Genomic DNA, 19,473 nt, shown 5'->3' with positions numbered 1-19,473 from the left:
GTAATGGCTGCCGTCTCTGGAGCTTCACCAGCCAACACTAACAAAGAGGTAACCCGTTCCTGGCCTTGGGCATTTTGTTAGATAGCCTGTGGTGTGTAGTAAGCATTGTCACCCCATTATAGAACAACTTCACCTTGATTCATCCTTGTTCCATTAATCCTCTTTTTAAAAGAGAGAGAGAATAGATTTTGAAATGTGTTTAATGACCTCTAATTACACCCTAATCAGTTCAATATCAAAACACAATATGCTGAGTCATTTCAGTATTCCAGTACTTGAATAATACAACTTTGTAGGTGCTTGACAAAACAAGAAGTACAGTATCCATTGCCACACAAGTTCAAGCCAATTCTAGGGAAGTCTTTAGATCTTGAATCAAGTACAAAGGAATATCCCATATTCTAAAATCCATTAAGTGTACAGTTGGAGAGCTTCCACCTTGCTATCACTTGGAATTAATTAATGTACAATGTAATGAAGTGCTAGATTGCAACTAGCATAGAATAATTTGCTATAATTCTATAACAGCCTTCCAATTGTTACATATCAGTTAATACCATCTGCTCTTGACTGACATCAGTTTTTGGTAGTTCCTGTTTAAAAGAAAATTTCAAAGAGTAAATATGTAAATCTCACTCCAGATCAGCTTTAACTGATGTACCTTTAAAATTATTTTTGATAATAGACAGTACTAACATTGTACCTCCTATTTAAACAAGATGTTATCTGTACAATTTTCTGTTATTGACAGGCTTCCATTTATAAAAATGCGTTAAATTATTTTAATATGCTTTGAATTTCATCAACAAAGAGTTGCAGAGTATTGTGTCTGTTTCGTTATGCCCTTCCCTAAGTCTCCCTTGTTTCTAAGAAGAGAAACCTTTCTGAGCTCCTGCTGTGAATTGGTTTTATTTTATGTTCCCTCTCAGCATAGGCTTTCCATTTGCTCTCCTTGGTAGCTCATACTGAAGTGAACACAATATGGAGGACTAGAAATGTAGCTCAGTGCTGTAGAGCTTGCTTAACATGCACAAGGCACTAGATTTGCTCCCCAGTACTGCATAACCCAGTTGGGGCTGTTCCTGCCTGTAATCCCAGCACTAGGGAGGATCAGAAGTACAAGTTCATCCTCAACTACAAAAGGACTTCTAGACCAGCCTTAGATCCATGAGACTCCTGTAGAAAAATGCACAAAAATTAGATATACATTAATCAAACTTAAAAAGAAAACACTTTTCAGATCAGTAGACATATGATGTATCAGATGACATGTTAACTTTGAGTAGTAAAGGAACCAGTCCAATGCAAAGCTTTCTAGGGCTACCGTTTAGGTTACGTTACTGTAATTCATCACCTTCTGCCATCGCTACTCCATTTTTGTAGGACTCTGTGATGTCATGTATCTACCGTGTACTTATTAGTGCTCCAAAGAAGCAGAGCCAATAAGCTGTTTTTTTTTGTTTTTTTGTTTTTTTTTTCGAGACAGGGTTTCTCTGTAGCTTTGGTGCCTGTCCCGGAACTAGCTCTTGTAGACCAGGCTGGCCTCGAACTCCCAGAGATCTGCCTGCCTCTGCCTCCCAAGTGCTGGGATTAAAGGCGTGCACCACCACCGCCCGGCCGATAAGCTGTTTTTATGGAGGTAAAAAGACTCACTTTAAGGAATTGTCTCATACAACTGTGGAGACTTGACCAGTATGGAGTCTGACGGGGATGCCTTGCAAGCTAGGGACACAGCAAAGTGTTGAAGTTTGAGGCCAAGAAGAACCCACTAGAATCAGAGTAAAAGTGACTGATGATACCAAAAGCGATTTGATGAATTCTTTCTTGCTTGGAGGAAATCGAGGGGACATCTCTCCAAGCCTGTTATCTATTGCATGAAGCCTGTCTACATTACAGAAGGTAATATTATGCTCTATAAGAGCCCACAAATTTCAATAGAGATCTCATCTAAAACTACTGGCAGAGATATCCAAAACTAACCAGAAGCATTATGGGTCAGGAAAACTGACAAAGAAAATTAACCCGATCTTCTCTCTGTTCCTTAACTTTTTAAAAGATATGACTGAGCTTTGTATATCCTCCCCTAGGGATTCCATACTTAAAAATAACTTTTCTGTCTTGCCAGTGGATATGGTAATGCATAGAACTTTGCTATATATGACACCTTTGGTTCCATAGGTCAGGGAACCAATGTGAGAGGTCTTCAAACTCCTAACGTATCTATTTTGATTTCTTTATCTAGAAGCAGGGGAGCTCACCCCTGAGTGAGTCTCTGACCACAGTGTATTTGCTCTTGAAATATGCTTGGGTTAGTATACTTTCTATTATCTGACGAACTTATGTGGTGACTAAGGTATTTTTTTATGAAATGTTTTTATTTATTTTGCTATGAAAATGACTCAGAGATAAAATTCTTTGACTTTTACACTTAAAAATCTCTTTAATTTTGTGCATGTGTGTGTGTGTGCACCACAGGAGTACAGGAGTTGTTAGAGGTTAGGATAGGGGTTCATCTCCTGGAACTGGAATTACAGATGGTTGTGAGCCGCCATGTGGGTGCTGGGAACTGAACCTGGATCCTCTGCAAGAGCCATGAGTGCTTTTTTTTTCTTATTGATTCTTTGTGGATTTCACATTATGCATCCCGATCCCATTTGTCTCCTTGTCCCTTCATACTCACCCTCTGTCCTTGCAACCTCCACCCCACCCCCAAATAAGATAAAACAAAATTAAAAGAAAAAAATCTCCTCGAGGAAGTTGCATTGTGACACAGTGAGTCACACAGTGTACCCTTCAGTCCATGCATCCTTATCTGCAAGTGTTCATTGCAATGAGTCATTGGTCTGGTTCAAGGCCCCTGGCCTCTGTTACACGATCAATACTGGGCCCTCACTGGGACTCCTCTTGGATGTCCTGTTGTTGCCCTGTGTCTTGGAGATCGTGTAGCTTTGGATCTGCAGGACCAGCCCCTTCACATGTTCCGGCAATTATTAAATGAAATGGATATTAGGGTGCGGCTATTCATAGCCCTGGTTCTGGGCCTGCATGGTAACTGGGTTGATCAGCCTGACAGCTTTCCTCATCATCACCACCAAGGCAAGCTCTCCAGCACGGCCCTGGCCAGCTCACCCAATGCCTTAGGCAGCAAGGGTGGGGCCCATTCTCCTGCTCTCACACGCTGACCTGCACCCACACCACCCGGGCCAGCTCCACTGTGCTGCCCCAGTGAGGTACAGGGCCCTCTCTTCTGAGTGCTGCAGCTGGTTAGGGGCAAGACCTGCTCTCCTGCTCTGGTGACCCTAAGATTAGCTCTCCCTTCTGCCACAGGTGCCAAGGGGCAAGCAGGGTTGGGGGTGGGTGGAGCGTGCACTTTTCCCTCAACCACACCAACACATGGCATTAATCCTCTTTAAGCCTTGAAACCACTGTATTCTGTCTTTCCACTTTTGAAAACCTCCTCCCCATGATCTCTTGGGTCTCTCTTGAAAGCTTCCCTGACCTCCATGGGTATTTCAAATGAGGCATGCTTATCTGAAGATTAAAGCTACATCCACAAATGAGAGGAAACACGTGATGCTTGTCTTCCTGGGTCTGTGTTACCACACTCAGAACAAGTGTTTCTAGATCCATTCATTTACCTATGAATCTCATAATTTCAATTTTTATTATCTTATAAATGTTATCATTTTAAAACCTTGCAAGTAAATGAAAGTTCCACACACAGAAACAGACCAGACCTGAAGTCTCTACACTCAATGAACTTCTGTAGTTAGAATAAGCATTTCAAATGTACGCGCATCACATTAAATTTTACACTTGTAGTATCGAGTATATTTTCTGCACCTACCCACCACCAAAACAAACAACAAAACATACATGATAGAACTGGAACTGGAAAAACAGTTTGCTTAATATCTTCTTTCATAACCTGTGTTCATCATCTGCACCCACCAGCATCCAGCCTCTCTTTTCTTCATGTTACACTGCACCCACATGTACATCTGTTTACGTGTGCACATCTGTTATTGGCTAGAATCCATCTTTCTGAAACTGTGTGGCCTTGCTTAATAAATATTCTAAGTCTGTCCATTTTTGTGAAAATATTTTACCTTCATTTTTCTTTAGAGATGAGTAGTATTCCCTTTTGTATATACATCAGATTCCCATTAACAATTCATCTTTTGATGGGAAACTAGATTGATTCCAATTCTTCGCTACAGTAAATTAAGCAGCAATTAATATGGGGTGCAAATATCTCTATGGTAAGGTATGAAGTTCTCTGGGCATATGCCCAAGAGTTAAATAGCTGGGTCATATGGAAGTTCTATTTTTAATTTTTTGAGAAATCTCTAAATTAATTTCCATAATGCCTGTATTAATGTGTACCCATACCAACATTCAAAAGCAGATATCTCTCCACATCCTCTCCAACATTTGTTGGCAGACTTATTGATGATAGACAGTCTCACTGGGGTAAGGTGGGAGCTCAAACTCATTTAAAATTGTGTTTCCCTAGCAAAGAATAAAATTGCTAGGAATATTGGACACTTTTAAAAATGGTTATTAACTATTTCTGGTTTGTTTGTTTGGTTTATTTATTTATTTAGTTCATTTACTTGTCTGTTGATTGGCTGGTTTATTCCCTTGGTATTTAATTTCTGCAGTTCTTTGTGAGTTCTGTACATTAGCTCCTGTCTGAAGTGTAACTAGTTAAGATTCCCGCCCCCTCTCTGGGCTGTCTGTCAGCTCTGCTGATCATTTCCTTTGCTGTACGGGAACGTTTGCTTTTCACACCGTTCATTGTTAATACTGGGGTTCGTTTCTGTGCTGTTGGTGTTCTGTTTAAAAAGTTCCTTGTTCCGCTTGTTTACTGATTAGACCCTGAGGACATGAACTTCCGAACCCTGTGTTTTTCCACAGTGCTGCAAGCCCGTACATATAGAACATGTTCTCCCTTCAATAAATGGCATTCTCTTAGCACGAATGACCTGCTGTGTGGTGTTTCTCTAAATCCTCAGCTCCTTGCTCACAACTCAGTACTGTGTTAGCGGTAGTGCTGGCACTACAAGTGGAGTCCCACCAAGATAGAGAGAGAAAGAAGGTCATTGAAGGATCACCCCAGGGAATAGCTGGCAAGTTAAGCTCCACAGAGAGGTAAGGAATAGGGGTGAACTGGAAATGGGTGCTGGAAGTTCCATGAGTGTTCTTACGGACCAATTGATGAAACTCTCAAAAGAAAATGGCCCCAGAGTTAAGTCATGAACAACCAATGAATTCATGAAAATGCTTGAACAGGCCAGTCCCTGGTTTCTCATTTGGGGGGGGGGTAAATATTCCTGATTGGGAACAGGTGAAGACATATTTATAAATCTACATGATAAGGGACCTGATCAAATCCCCATTGCTGCCTTCTCCTTGTGGAAGTTGGTTAAGGATGCATTGTTAAGTCAGAAGGTGAACATGAAAGAGCAATGTGCTGAGGGAGGTCCAGGAGGAGGAATCCTCAAGTCACTAAAGGTTTCAGAAGCCTCTAGTTCAGACACCCCTCGGGATACAGATAGCGAGGAAAATAACTAACTCAAGAGATTAAAGTCCTCTGGAAGAAAATAAAAGGATGTTCTATAAAGAACTGTCCTCCTTCAAGAAATTCTGACTTTCAGGGTCACTTGTCACTTCTTGAGCCTTCGGTGCCCCTAGGCAGGTTTTCCCTGCCTGTAGTCGAAATGTCTGATCCAAACAATCCAGATCAGGTTATATGAGTACACAATCCTCTACAATATAAGGACATTCAGCAATTGAAGGAAGTTGTCACTGCTTACGGGTTCTATGCCCCTTTTACTCTTCCTATTTTTGAGTCTTTTGGTGCCCTCAATTTTATGCTCCAGGACTGGCACAGCAAGTATCAGGAACATTGCACACAGATGTCAGGCAGGTCGCAACACCATGGCTGGGTTCCTTGGGAGAAATGTTGACATGCTTACTGGAGCCAGAGCTTATGCAGGAAATGCTGGTTGAACCTCCAGGGATGTGCTGGAAGATATGGGAGCAGTGCTCACCATTCAGCCAGCGAGACAGATGCTAAAAGATCAGGGATTTTGCCCCAGCAAAGCCCTAGGGAGGAGATTACAAGGGGATCCTCAATCTGTGGCTGAAAAGACTCACATTACATGCCAGTATGGAAATCATGTGGGACTGGGGCATTTTTAGCAGGGGCCATTGCTGAGCAGCCTTCGATCATTCCACCCATTCCTATCTCTTGGCAGAGTGAGTAACCCATCTGGGTTGAGCAATAACCCCTTAATAAGGAAAAAAATCAGAGGCTGCCCAGACGCTAGTACTAGAGCAATTGGCCACAGGGCATATAGTACCATCAACATCTCCCTGGAACACTCATATATTTGTTATAAAGAAGAAATCTGGCAAAAGGCACCTTTTTCAGGGCTTAAGAGCTGTTAAAACTATGATTCCTATGGGAGCTACTTAGCCGGGATTGCCCACACCCATAGCAATATCAAAGGATTGGCATTTAATTATTATTGGTTTAAATGATTGCTTTTTTACTATCCCTCTGCATCCCACTGATTGCCATCACTTTGCTTTTAGTGTTCCATCTACTAACCTAAAAGAACCTTATGAGATATTATTGGGTGATCTTGCCACAAGGGATGGCAAATAGCCCTACTATTTGCCAGATATATGTCGGCCTGACCATTGAAAGAGTTAGGCTTAAGCACCCTCAGCTGTATATCATTACATGGATGATATTCTGCTGGCAGGACCCACCAAAGCCTCTGTGCTAGATGCCTTTGGTGACTTGCAAAATCAGTTGAGCCTAGCAAATTTACAGATTACTCCTGAGAAGGTTCAGACCCAATTTCCTTATCAATATCTCAGGCATTATTGGCAGTGGATAGGTGCTGGGGGAGCGAGTCAGTTTTCTTGAAGAGTTATCCCTAGTGAGTCAACTATGGTCCAGTAGGAGGTCACATATCTAGGAATATACGAGCAGAACAATTGGACTTGTGAATCATAGACCCTTTGGAGCAAGACTCTACCATCATCTGCAAATAACTATTCTCCCTTTGAAAGACACCTCTTGGCCTACTATTGGGCCCTGGTGGAGACTGAACATTTGGCGAAGGACCACAAAGGTACCTCATACAACCTGAGTCACCAATCCTGAGTATTATCTGACCCACCAAGTCATAATACAGTAGATACATAGCAGCAATCCATTATTGAAGGGAAATGGTGTATATATGATTGGGTTTGTGCAAGTCCTGAGGTTACAGGCAAGTTACATGAAGAAGTTGCCCAAATGCCTATCGTTTCTACGCCCATTACAAGGCTGTCTGCTGCTACGTATGCACTGATAGCTTCATGGGATGTGCCTTTATCATCAGTTGACTGAGGAAGAGAAGACCAGGGCCTGGCACTGATGGTTCTGCATGATATCCCTGCACCACACAGAAGTGGACAGCAGCAGTGTTACAGCTTCTTTCTGGGACAACCTTGAGGGATGCCAGAGAAGAGAAGTCTTCACAGCGGGCAGAAATTTGGGCAGGGCACGTGGTCATACATTTTACTTGAAAGGAGAAATGGCCAGGTGTGCAATTGTTCACTGATTCATGGTCTGTAGTCAATGGATTGGTTGGATGGTCAGGGGCTAGGAAAAAGCAGAATTGGAAAATCAAGGAGAAAGACCTTTGGAGAAGAAGTATGTGGAGAGATCTCTCAAAAGGGGCAAAGGCTGTGAAGCTGTTTGTGTCCCATGTAAATGTTATCAAAAGGTTGTGGGGAGCAAAGAATGTCTTGAGAGTGTGTAAGAAGCAGATGAAGGGAATGTGTATTGTTGACGTGCCCAGGTCACAGCCCCAAAGCCTCAGACTCGGATTGAAGGCCAGCCCTCTCTAGGAATCTTTGGACTCCACAACAGATTGGAACTGGAAATTAGTGACTGGAGGACTGGGTGGTGGGTAGGACAAGCCTGGTTCTGTGACAGTGGGGGCTGTTGGCACTGACCACTGTGCTGTCTCACAGAAAGACCCCTCCCATAGATCAATTCTCAGATCAAATGTGATTTGAGAAGAGTATTGCTAGTTCCAGAGCCACTTTGTCATCAAGGCTCAGTCTCCTTTATGTCTTTTCACGCAGACACCAGGAGGAGCTGGCATCCCAAACATGACACGGGGAAGCTGACCATCATCCCCAGCCCATGGCCTCCTACCTCCCATGAGTTAATGTCAGGGGAGAGAGTTTTCTCTGTAGGCTTCTCAGAGTGATTAACCCTTGAAGGACTTGGGGTCAGGGTTATAAAAAGAAGCACTGCACACATGACTTTCCTTCAGAAGGCTTTATTGATCTCTGCACCCAGCAAACAGCAGAATGTGCAGGGGTGAGGTGAGCCAACTGGGAGTTGAGCACATGCAGGTAGCAGGTGGGTGAGAAGCCAAAATGAGGTTCCAAGAGCAATTCTCCAAGGACAGGACAGCCAGCATAAACGAGTCGGTTATAACAGTCGTCTCAGTGCCGGGGCATCTGTGAGGACAGGAAGCCCACATGAGACCCAAGGTCCCGTGCCCTTGTCCTTTGTAGTCCTCCATATTCTTCCATGCCCCAGGGCCTTGCCTCTCACCTTGACTGGGCTTGGGGGGTATCTGCCTTTGTGGGCTTCTTCGTTCATTAGAGACCTCAGCAGGCAGGAGCGGCGGTGGGAGAAGGTCTCGAAGCTTTTCTTGCCATGGTAGGCTCCCATGCCACTGTTCCCTAAATGAGAGGCCTGTTCAGGGCCAGAATCCCAGCCCAGCTTGTCCTCACGACCCTCATGAACTCCCTTGTCTGAGCCTCACGGGAAGTAGTCAAACCTTAGAGTGCCCCCTAGGCACCTAGGCCAGGCAGAAGAGTGCCCAGAAAGAGTCTCATTCCAGGCATACCACTAAATGGTGGTGTGACCCCAGGCTTGGGATCCCTACGGAAGACCAGAGTGATCAGGACTAAGAACCCAGCACCAGACTTACCCACACCCCCGAAGGGCAAAGTGGGCACAGTGATGTGAACAATGACGTCATTGGCCGTCACACCGCCACTTGATGTCTCTGCAATCATTTTCTTGATCACCTGTGTGAAGACCCAAGCAGCCACCTTGCAGTCCTGCATCCTCGCCACCCTTTCTTTCTGAACATGTCCTGGAGCCTCAAGAGTAGGGACTAGTGGAAGCAGAGCCCCAGCCACCAGCTCCGCCATCCTTAGCCCCTGCAGCATCTCCAGCCCTCTGTAAATATCACACAACCTTCAGCGCTGTATGGGGAAACAGCCCAGTTCCACAGCCCTGTAGCAATGACTACAATCCACAGCTCTAGGAAGGTGGAACAGTCCTAATCTTAGAGCTAAGGCCAACGAGGTCCAGCTAGGCTAACTGATTTGCCCATGGTTGCATGTCTAATGAATGAGGAAGCTGCAAACTTGAACCCAGGCCTGTGGATCTCTGGCTCCCCTTGCATGTGAATGTCATGCCTAAGAGGCCAGGAAACTGGGAAGGGGACCCTAGGCCTACCTTGTTGTTGTTGGAGAACACGTAGAGTGCCAGGGGTTTTTCACGCTGGTTAATGAATTTAATGGCCTCCTCCAAGCTTCGAACACACACAATGGGCATCACCGGCCCAAAGATCTCCTCCTGCATCACCTTGGCCTGGGGGTCCACGTCCACGAGAATGGTGGGAGCTGAGGCAGGATGTGAGCTAGAGTCTGTTTGTGCTGATTCACCCCCCCATCCCCAACACACACATACAGTATAATACACACACATGCACATACAATACATACATATGCACGTACAATACACACACATGCACATACAATACATACACATGCACGTACAATACACACACATGCACATACAATACACACACATGCACATACAATACACACATGCCAGTGCCAACATCTAGTTCCTGCTTCCATTCTTTTGCAAATGAAACTGCCAAACTTATGTGAAGACTTGAAGTGCTCCCCTCATACCCACTTCCTCCCTACCCCCAGTCCCACACTCCACCATGGCAGACCATGGGGAGATCTATAGACTAACCTACATGGTGGAGCAAGAGCTAAACACTGAAGGGACAGTCATTGCATCTGCTGGCCCCATGTATCCATCCCAGAACTCTCCAGCCTCCTTGATAATTGGGGACCAAAGGGACACCAACTGATGTTGCCTCCAGCCAGGACACTGGGAGCTCCTCCCAGCCTGGCCTGCCTTGAACTCTTGGGGCCTCTGCTATCTCCATTCCCTGCTCCCTTGTGCAGACTGGAGATGAAGATGGAGCCTTTGTGTCTGCCTTGTGGGAGAGGTCTCTGGGGCTCCAGAGAAGGCAGATTCTGAGCACCACTCTTCTGAGGCCCCCAGAGCTTTCTGCAGGCCCACTTGGGAAAGACTTCTTGTTGAGTATCTGTGCCCACTTTCTGTAAACGTGCTGTAGACGCTGGTAGTCCCGGAGAGCAGGCAGGACACACACCTATGTATCGTGAAGCCGCATCCCAGGTGCCTCCATGGGCTACTTTCTGGCCCTCAATTAGGCCTACGACCCGCTGGAAGTGACGGTCATTGATGATTCTCCCATAATCACGGGCCTGCTTAGCATCTTCCCCATAGAAATCCTGAGAAGAGATGAGGCCTCAAGGAAGTCTTGGTCCTGCCATGACCCTGACCTCCCAGCCTCTAGGCAGTGACTGTGGGTGGTGGAATCAGAGTTGTGCCCCTCACCCACCCCGTGATGCTCTGCACCCTTCCCAGTTGTCTGCGGTGTGTGAGCACATTTCTTCCGTGAGTAGAAGAGAAGTACCTAGTATCTCTCAAAGTCCTAGAAGTTGATTGAGGCAAAATACATCCCCTGTGGCTACAGCTCCCGACTCGCATCTGCGGGTCATGCTCACCTTCAGCGACTTTTTGAGCTTCTCCACGATTTGGTTCTGAATGGAGGGGTCGCAGAGGATGTAGTCTGGGGCCACACAAGTCTGGCCACTGTTCATAAATTTCCCCCAGGCAATCCGCCTGTGGACATGCAGTCTGTTAATCATGGGTGCTCCCTTGAGACTAGCCACAGGCTCAGGACCAAGGCACTGAAGGGCGAGCGATGGAGGACAGCCCATGGGCTGCGCGCTACCACGGTGGGTCTCCCTAAGCAACCACTCACTTGCAGAGGCACTGAGAAACCCCACCACCACTACCACAGGGGTTCCTCAGCCAGCGTGTTTAATGTCATGGGTGTCAGGGAGGAAATTCTGAGGCTATCCTGGGGTGAGAGCTCCATGCCTTTGACCACATTCTCAGAGTCTTGCATAGCCTCTTCCCTTCTAATGGGGTACAGAGATGGCCAGAGGCCTAGCTAGTACAGACATGAATCCCATCCTGGACTCTGAGGTGTGAGTCCCATCCTGGACTCTGAGCAAGTGGCCCTGCATTCCTGGGCCTGCTTTCCAGATCTCAGTTGGGGATCTCCTGCCGAGGGGCAACGGGTCTTGGTAAAGGTCTCCAAACCCTGAATATCCCACATTTGCTTTCCTTGAAGCTTCTCCTTGGAGTACCACCCTTAGTGATGCTCACAGAGTCAGTGATCTCTCTGGAGGCCCCTCTAGGAAGACTTCTATGAATGGTGTCCCCCCATTCAACTTCTCCCATCCCCAAACCATAGGCTCCTTAGAGGCAGGGGCCATTTTTATTACTCGGTGCAGAGACATAGATCTTTGGCACCATCATGTGTTGAAAGGTGGATAGGAGCTCAAGCCTCTACAGCCATCCGAGCCCAAGTCTCCTCACCGGCAGGCCACATCTAGATCACAGTCCTTGTCCACGTAGCAAGGGCTCTTTCCTCCAAGCTCCAGGGTAACAGGGGTCAGGTGCTTGGCCGCGGCGGCCATAACGATCTTCCCCACAGCTGTGCTCCCAGTGTACATGATGTGGTCAAACTTCTGTGTAAGCACCTCCGTGGTCTCGGGGACACCCCCATTGATCACTGGACACAGATCCTTCCCGCAAAGAGACAGGAGGCTCAGCAAAAATCAAGCCTCTCCTCACTCCGCGCACAGAGTGGGCACTAAGAGACTGGCCCTTCAGCTCTGAACTTATTTGGGTACCCAAGCAGGTAAGTCATTCTCCTAGCTCAAGGGCTCCATTTTCCCTGCTGTTAGAAGCTGGGCTCCTCCCACCTGCTCTAATAACCTCCTGTCTCCCAAGCTTTAAACAACTGACCCCCATCACAGTCATCCTTGAACTCTAGAGCCTCACCTTATCCAGGTACTGAGGTATAAGGGTGGCTAGCAGGTCTGCTGTATTCTCACTCACTTCTGAGGGCTTGAGGACTACTGCATTTCCTGCAGAATGCAAGGTCAGGGTCATCCTTGGGAGACCGCCTCCCAGACTCTTCCTACCCAATGACCAGGCCTCGAGATTCCATTACATCAGCTGTACTCTTGGAAGGCAGTGGGAGAGACTAGACACGGGGGCATGCCGTGAGAACACACAGGCACACGCTGAGAAACACAGGTACACACGAAGGAACACAATGCAGGGAGCACACACAGGTGACACAGGAGCATCTGCTATAGGTACACACACTGGCACACGCTTTCAGGGGTGGTACCACCTGCCCCTCAGCAGTGCTGGGAGACTAGGAAAGAAGAAAGGACACTCAGAGAGATGCCCACGCTAGAGAGCGAGCAGCTCTGACCTCTCCTGTCACACACTAACAGAAAATCCTTACCCCCACGCCCACCCTGACCCCACAGGTATATGGAGAGGTCATCCTGGAGGCCTGGCTACATGGTTTAGCCACCACAACTTCCTGTAGCAGTCACTCTTACCTGCAGCAATGGCACCCACCATGGGCTGGATGGTGAGGTTGAAGGGGTAGTTCCAAGCACCTATGACAAGGACCGTGCCCAGGGGCTCCGAGTGGATGTAGGACTCATCCTGCTGGGTATGGGGAGTCTTTGCCACAGGCTCATCCTCAGCCCACTCTGGGAGTTTCTTAATTGTGGTGTCAATCTCCTCCAGCACATGCACAATCTCCTCATTGTAGGCGGTCCACTCATTCTAGGGAGAGGTGCCACGGGAACGTGAGCCGCAGAGCCAAGGCTCTGCTGCCCTGGTAAGTTGGCTGTTCAACATGGGGTCCGTACCAAGGGATACAGAGCTGAAGAGTGGCCATTGGGCTATTAGGACTGAAAGGTCCCTTCTTCCCAAGGTTTGTATGATGGGGGTGCCCCAGGACCCAGAGCTGGTAAAGGAATGAATGAAACTACGTATGGCCAGAGGAATGGGTTTGAGGGTCATTGGTGAGGGAGAAAATGTATTGTCTAGAAGATTTACAGACCACACTGAGACCTGAACCTGAGAAAGAGCTTGGGAGATCACAGTGTTGAGTAGACATGGGTACAAATCCCACCCAGGGAAGAAGTGCCCGAGAGTGGCAGGCTAGAAGCCAGAGCTACAGCATGGGGAGACAGGAACTGGGGACACCAGAGCCTCCTGGCATGGTAGGGGTACAAGAAAGAGGGAGCACGGGGGACAAATACATATATCTTTCCTGAATTTTGGGAAGCCAAGAGTGAGTTTTTTCCTTCCTGTCTTTTATGGTGGGAAGCCTTAAGGTGAATGAGCCCTGACGCGGCAGAGTGTGGGCACCTCAGGGAAGGTGGAAGCAGTCGCAACTGAGTCCTGGCCTCAAAGTAAAAGGCTTGTGGATCTGGAGGTTCCTAGCTTACTCAACCCAAGGGAATAAGGAGGAAGGAGGAAACCACGGGAAGCCGGATCCCTCTGGAGAGCATGGCCTTGCTGGTCCTTGGTGTGCCAAACCAGGTAGAACAGGGAGGGACCGAGGACAGAGGGATAAAGCAAGTGGCTGTGGCAAGGTGGGGGAGAGGGTAGGGTGGGAGTGGAAATGGGTTGATGAAGAAGCCAGACCCTAGGGGAAAAGCAACAGGTGAAGGGAAGAAGACCCTGTCTAAAGGTGGTGGAAGGAGAGGGCGACCCTGAAATCTTTGCCAATCCTTTCCGAGCCTCCCTTTCCCCTCTATAACATTGCCTCTACACGCGCAGCGTTTGGGAATCAGTGCAGTCTCAGTGAAGTGCTGGGCGGCGTGTAACTGACGCCCTACACTGTCCCCGTGGCTGTTACATCTGTTAGTCTCTTTTTGTGGCCGCCTCCTCCCCCCCCCCCGACGCTGCACCTTGTGTAGGTCTGCGGCCAGCGCAGCAATGATGTCCGCTTGGTGCTCAGTGATCATGCGCCGCAGCGCCTCCAGTTGCTGGATTCGGAACTGCAGCGGGCGAGTCTTGCCCGAGTAAAAGGCATCCCGCGCCCGGTTCACAGTGTCACTGATCTTGCTCATAGCACCTGGAGATACAGAGAGAGCATTTTGCAGAAGGCCACATCCACGGCTCTGGGTTGTGCTTTGGACCAGCTCCCTGGCACTGGCTCGACCCTCAGTGCTCTGCCACTATGTTAATTTTATTTGGATAAAGACCTCTCCTAGAGACTGGAAAATGCATTCCTGCTGGAAGGTCCCTTTTTCTGACTCAGATGGCTAGGCCTTTCTGATGTCTTTAGACATCCTAGGTTGGATGACAATAATCCGCAGTGAACTATACCCATCCGAAGCAGAACCTGTCATAGGGTGGAAGGGGACACCCTTCTTGGCATCTCTCCGGTCCGACCACTTGCAAATTGGGACAGCTTCCTTCCCTGTAAACACTCAAGGAGCCTTGCGACCAACTTCTTAGATTAGGTTGAATGCATACAGACCACGATTCCACCTCTTACCCATTTAAAGGAAAACTAACACCAAAATTCCTACATACCCTTCCTGGCTACATCATTGTGCTTGAATGTGCTGGTTGCCTTGCTAAGCTGAGCCAGGCTTAGCTTTTAGATCAACACATCATATGTCATAGGTCACTGCCAACAAAGGTCTTTCAGTATTTCAGGTTCTTGTGCAAAATTGCAGAGGTGATTCCTGCTTCCAGTACAATAAAGAAACTGGCAAATTGGTGTGGCTCTTGGGGGCGGGAAGATTTGACCACATCCAGCAAAGGCCTCTTGAAAATATTTGTAGGGGTTGGGGAAATGGCTCAGCAGTTAAGAGCATGCAGTGCTCACCCAAAACTCACATATGATTCCCAGTCCCCTCCCTCACCTGTAACTCCAGTTCCAGGGTGTTCTAATACCTTTGTAAGCATTCACACACACACACACACACACACATGCACGCACGCACGCGCACACACACACACAGACCCATACACATAATAAAAAATAATAAAAATAAATCTTTACAGAGCAAAAGAGATAATTAAAGATTTTAAAAAGTAAGTATTTGTAACATTGAAGATCTGTGCAGGAGATTCTAGTAACCGCAGCTCCCTAAGCAACAAGAAAGTAAGTACCTACTGTTTGCATGTGACAGACATACTGGGAACAGCCTAGCACCGGTGGCATCACGTGGTGGATTATTTAGACATAAGATAGAAAACTACCAAGCACATTCACCAAGGCTCTGCCTGTCACACATGTGTCATGAGGAAAAAAGAAACATGTTTCCCAAACAACAGGTGTAGTATGTATGCATGCATGAGAGAAAGAAAAGTGAGGATAGCCCAGAGTGGGGGAGGGGAGCTACTGAGGGAGTGAAATAATTGGTCATCTCCTCTCTCTCCCTCCCTCTCTCTCTCTCTCTCTCTCTCTCTCTCTCTCTCTCTCTCTCTCTCTCTCTATTTCTCTCTCCCCCTGTCCGGGAGATTATGGCACTTGACATTTTGCAGTGAGCTTGTTTTCCTGAACGTTGGTCGCATCTTTGAGTGGAGAATACACGGTCACGGCGCAAAACCGAACAAGAGAGGACACAGATTAAAGCACTTTGCCTTCTCCTCCCAAGAAGCTGTCATTTCTGCCAATCCCTCACCCTCCTTCCAGAGATATTTGGCCCATCACTGTATAACATTTAACACTGGGATGTGGAGGAAGTTATTCTCATTGTACATACAGCAAGTTCCCCTGCTAAGCCCTTCCCCGATATACTATTTTTTTTTTTTTTTTTTTGGTTTTTCGAGACAGGGTTTCTCTGTGGTTTTGGAGCCTGTCCTGGAACTAGCTCTTGTAGACCAGGCTGGTCTCGAACTCACAGAGATCCGCCTGCCTCTGCCTCCCGAGTGCTGGGATTAAAGGCGTGCGCCACCACCGCCCAGCCCCCGATATACTATTACATAAATACACTATTTAATGATGTTGGATATGGGTGCATGAACCTGCCTGATTTTGCATTCAGATTCCTCCCACCATCCTCACCCATAAGTGTTGACCCTTATACTTCTTCCCTAGGGAGAGGCAACCTGTTGACACCCAGGCTTCAGATCTGGACATGCCATGCTCTGTTCCTTCTCCACCAGGAGGCCAGGTAACTCCTTCGTTGGGACCCCTGGGTAGGGATCTGTAGACCCAGCCTGTAGACCAGTTCTTCCTACTGGCCACAGCTTCAGCCAAGCAACCCTGCAGCAAGATTGTACTTTTCTTCTTACCCTTGTGGTCTAACCAGGGTCACATGGCCTCTGCCACAAATCACCAAGGTAGGGGACCCAGGAGGGGAAGAGCCTCATGTGAATGGGCTGGGCTGAGATCACCCCTCAATGTCATCTCCCCAAATTAAGTGGTCTTTAAGAAGCTAGGTCCCTGGGTCTCCTCTGTGAGCCAGTTAATCCCGGGGCTATTCAGAGTTACTGACAGATATGTGAAAGCACATTTGATGCTGCACCTGGCACCTGAGTGGGACACGAACTAGGTTTCCTCTCTCAGAAACACCCCACTTTGGGGGTTACACCTTCCTTCTAGACACACCCCACTCTCAGCAATCCTTCGCTCTCCCCTCAGTTCTCATAAAACCTCCATAGCAGAGCTGCTGAGATGGCTCAGTGGGTAAAGGACTTGCTTTGAAGGCATCAGGACCTGAGTTTGGATGCCAAGAACCCATAGAAAGCCAGATGTTGTAGCACATTTCTGAAATATCACAACCCCTGCTGAAAAATGGGAGACAGACAGGAGAATCCTTGGAATCTCACAGACCAGCTATCTGGTATACCTGGATAGCAGTCAACAACAAAGAGTAGAGACCCTGCCTTGAACAAGGTAGAAGGTGGGGACCAAGCAATCAGAGCTGTCTACTGGCCCACACATATGCCATGGCGCACACACACACACACACACACATACACACACACACACACACGAGGAAAAGGGAGAAAAAGAGACACAGGGAGAGACAAAGAGAGGGAGAGATTGATTTTTAAATGCACCATAATAGCACTCACAAAGAAAGGTCAGTTAGGCATTTGTTCCACAGCTGAGGACAGTAAGACTGAAGACGTTTCAACACGCCACCTCTGTCCTCACAGGTAACAGGCACTGAAGTCAGCCTTTGACCTCACAAGCATCTCTCTCCAAGACATGTACTCAGCTATGCAGCCCTGCCACCTTTCTAGGAAGCCGAGAAGCTTGACTGTGCGCACCAAGATCTCTCACCCAAAGGCCACCTCTCTTTCTGTGTTCTGTGGGTCTCTGGGACTTTCTTGGCCCAGTGTTGCAGATGATAGAGCTCCAGGAATCTTATGCTGGACATTCAATGCACCCAATCAGGAAATGTTGGCCTGGCAGGGTCTGGACCCGTTGTCCTCAAAATAGATGAAAGCCTTGGATTCTCAAGGCCCATGCTCCCACCTAGAGACGAAGTAAGAATGATGGGGAGGATTACCTTCTACACAGCCTTCTGCAGCAGCTGGGTTTCCTAGAGTGAGCAAGAGCCAAGAGAGGACACATTTAAGTACCCTCCTTCCTTCCCACTTGGTCCCGCTAGTCCTTGCCCAGGAAGTTTGCGTGATGAGCTAAAACAATATTCAAATGTGGGTGCAGCATAATCCGGATCTCTCCTCCATAGAGGTTTTGAAGATTAGGTCTCAGGCTGTTTGTTTTGTTCTGTTCTGAACTGCAAGATGGGCCTGTGAAAGCTTGTGTAGGCTTTTAGCCAACCCTCAAAAGAGCCTGTTTGCCCTGGGCGTGGGGGCCACTGAGTGATTCAGCCTGGCACAAAGCTCATGCTTTTGCCAGATGCTGTTCCATGAGTTCCCTGTTATGTAAGGTCTACAGCGGATGAGCTACAGTCTCGCAGTGTGTGCTCAGCACCAGAGAATACATGTCAAAAACACATTCCTCTGTCACTGCCATATGCAAGGGACGAGGATTCCACTGAGGCACAGACTCACAACAGGCTGATTGGAGATTTCTACAGGAGTCCCTACTCGTATGTGGGACTCAAAGACTAGAGGAAAATGTGGCCAGGGCCTGTCAGAACCACCAGGAATTTCCTCTCTGTGGTCCCCCAGGGAGGATAGAAGCTGAAAGTCCCTTCCTCTGCGTTTAAGCAGTGTTCTCTGAGCCCCTGGCCTGCACCACACTGCGGGGGTATAGGTTCACACAGACCACCACAGTCAGCCACATCCCAGACCTGCACTGTGACCAGGGCTTCTCAGTGCCCCTCACTACCAGGCTACCTTGCCCCCTTTTGCACCTGGTGTTCATTCAGAGGAAAACAGGTCCCCACCATGTCTGTGAGACACAAAGGCTGTGCTCTTGGTCTCTCCCGAATCTGCACACTCCATGACTCTGCTACAATGTCATATCAAATAGCACCACTTTGTCCTCTGACAAAGTATTCCCCTCTGTATGCTGTGATTGCCATTAATGAATAAAGAACTTCTTTGAGCATATAGCAGAGCAGGAAAGAACAGAGCTAGGTGGGGAAAATATAAAATAATGGAGATGGATTAAATTAATATGTAAGAGTTAGCCAATAAGAAGCTAGAGCTAATGGGCCAAGCAGTGACTTAAATAATATAGTTTCTGTGTGAATATTTCAGGGGTGAGCAGCCAGGAACTAGCCAGTGACCTCCTTACTACAAATTGGCACCCACATGGCCAACTAAAATCCACTTAAAACCTGAGAGGCCTTGCAAAGAAATTCTAGACACTAAAAAACAAAGTTTAGCTGCATTTTTTTTCTGAATGGGCTTTGCCTGCTGGTGGCACACTGCAGTTCTTTTAAGAAAGGTTTTCCTGATTCAGCAGTAGCAGAAAAAAAGCTGCACTGTTTTGAAATGCTAGCTTCCTGGGCCATGCTGCCAATGCAACCTCTGACTCTTTCAGAAGACCGAGAATTTAAATGGGGTTTATAAGCAATGTGCTATGGCTGATTGGTGGCAATATGAACTGGCTGTGTGCCTAGAGATGGGACAATTTGCATGGCTCTTGGGGGTGGCGAGCAACTCTGCCATGCTGGACTGGGTGGGGCAAGCAGGCAGGGCAAGCATTGCTATTTCCCCTAGCAATGGCACCATTAAGTTCATAAGAAGGGTTTAGCATTTTCAAAAGCACTTCT

General features: G+C 47.5%; 1 protein-coding gene across 1 annotated transcript; it reads right to left on the bottom strand.

Annotated features, from left to right (window-relative positions):
- Window positions 1–8,425: 8,425 nt before the first annotated feature.
- Window positions 8,426–18,011, bottom strand: Aldh3a1 (aldehyde dehydrogenase 3 family member A1). The gene is made up of 11 exons (XM_057775135.1): window positions 17,794–18,011; window positions 14,224–14,390; window positions 12,856–13,087; window positions 12,281–12,366; window positions 11,813–12,021; window positions 10,930–11,047; window positions 10,512–10,653; window positions 9,554–9,720; window positions 9,018–9,117; window positions 8,636–8,766; window positions 8,426–8,538 (listed from the first exon to the last, which is right to left on the bottom strand). Exons 2-11 carry the CDS (start codon window positions 14,383–14,385, stop codon window positions 8,524–8,526), a joined length of 1,362 nt encoding a protein of 453 aa, XP_057631118.1. The 5' UTR covers window positions 14,386–14,390; window positions 17,794–18,011; the 3' UTR covers window positions 8,426–8,523.
- Window positions 18,012–19,473: the final 1,462 nt, after the last annotated feature.

This window comes from Chionomys nivalis, chromosome 7 (assembly GCF_950005125.1).
Source record: "Chionomys nivalis chromosome 7, mChiNiv1.1, whole genome shotgun sequence".
Lineage (NCBI taxonomy): Eukaryota > Metazoa > Chordata > Mammalia > Rodentia > Cricetidae > Chionomys > Chionomys nivalis.
The sequence above is the reverse complement of the archived record's forward strand: the minus strand, read 5'-3'. Positions and strand labels throughout refer to the sequence as shown.

Coding starts and splice junctions, on each gene's coding strand:
- Aldh3a1 (XM_057775135.1), bottom strand. CDS start 14,385: ATGAGCAAGATCAGTGACACTGTGAACCGGGCGCGGGATGCCTTTTAC. Junction 12,367..12,855: donor GGTGGGTGCCATTGCTGCAG/GTAAGAGTGACT, acceptor TGCATTCTGCAG/GAAATGCAGTAGTCCTCAAG. Junction 11,048..11,812: donor GATCTAGATGTGGCCTGCCG/GTGAGGAGACTT, acceptor GCATGTCCACAG/GCGGATTGCCTGGGGGAAAT.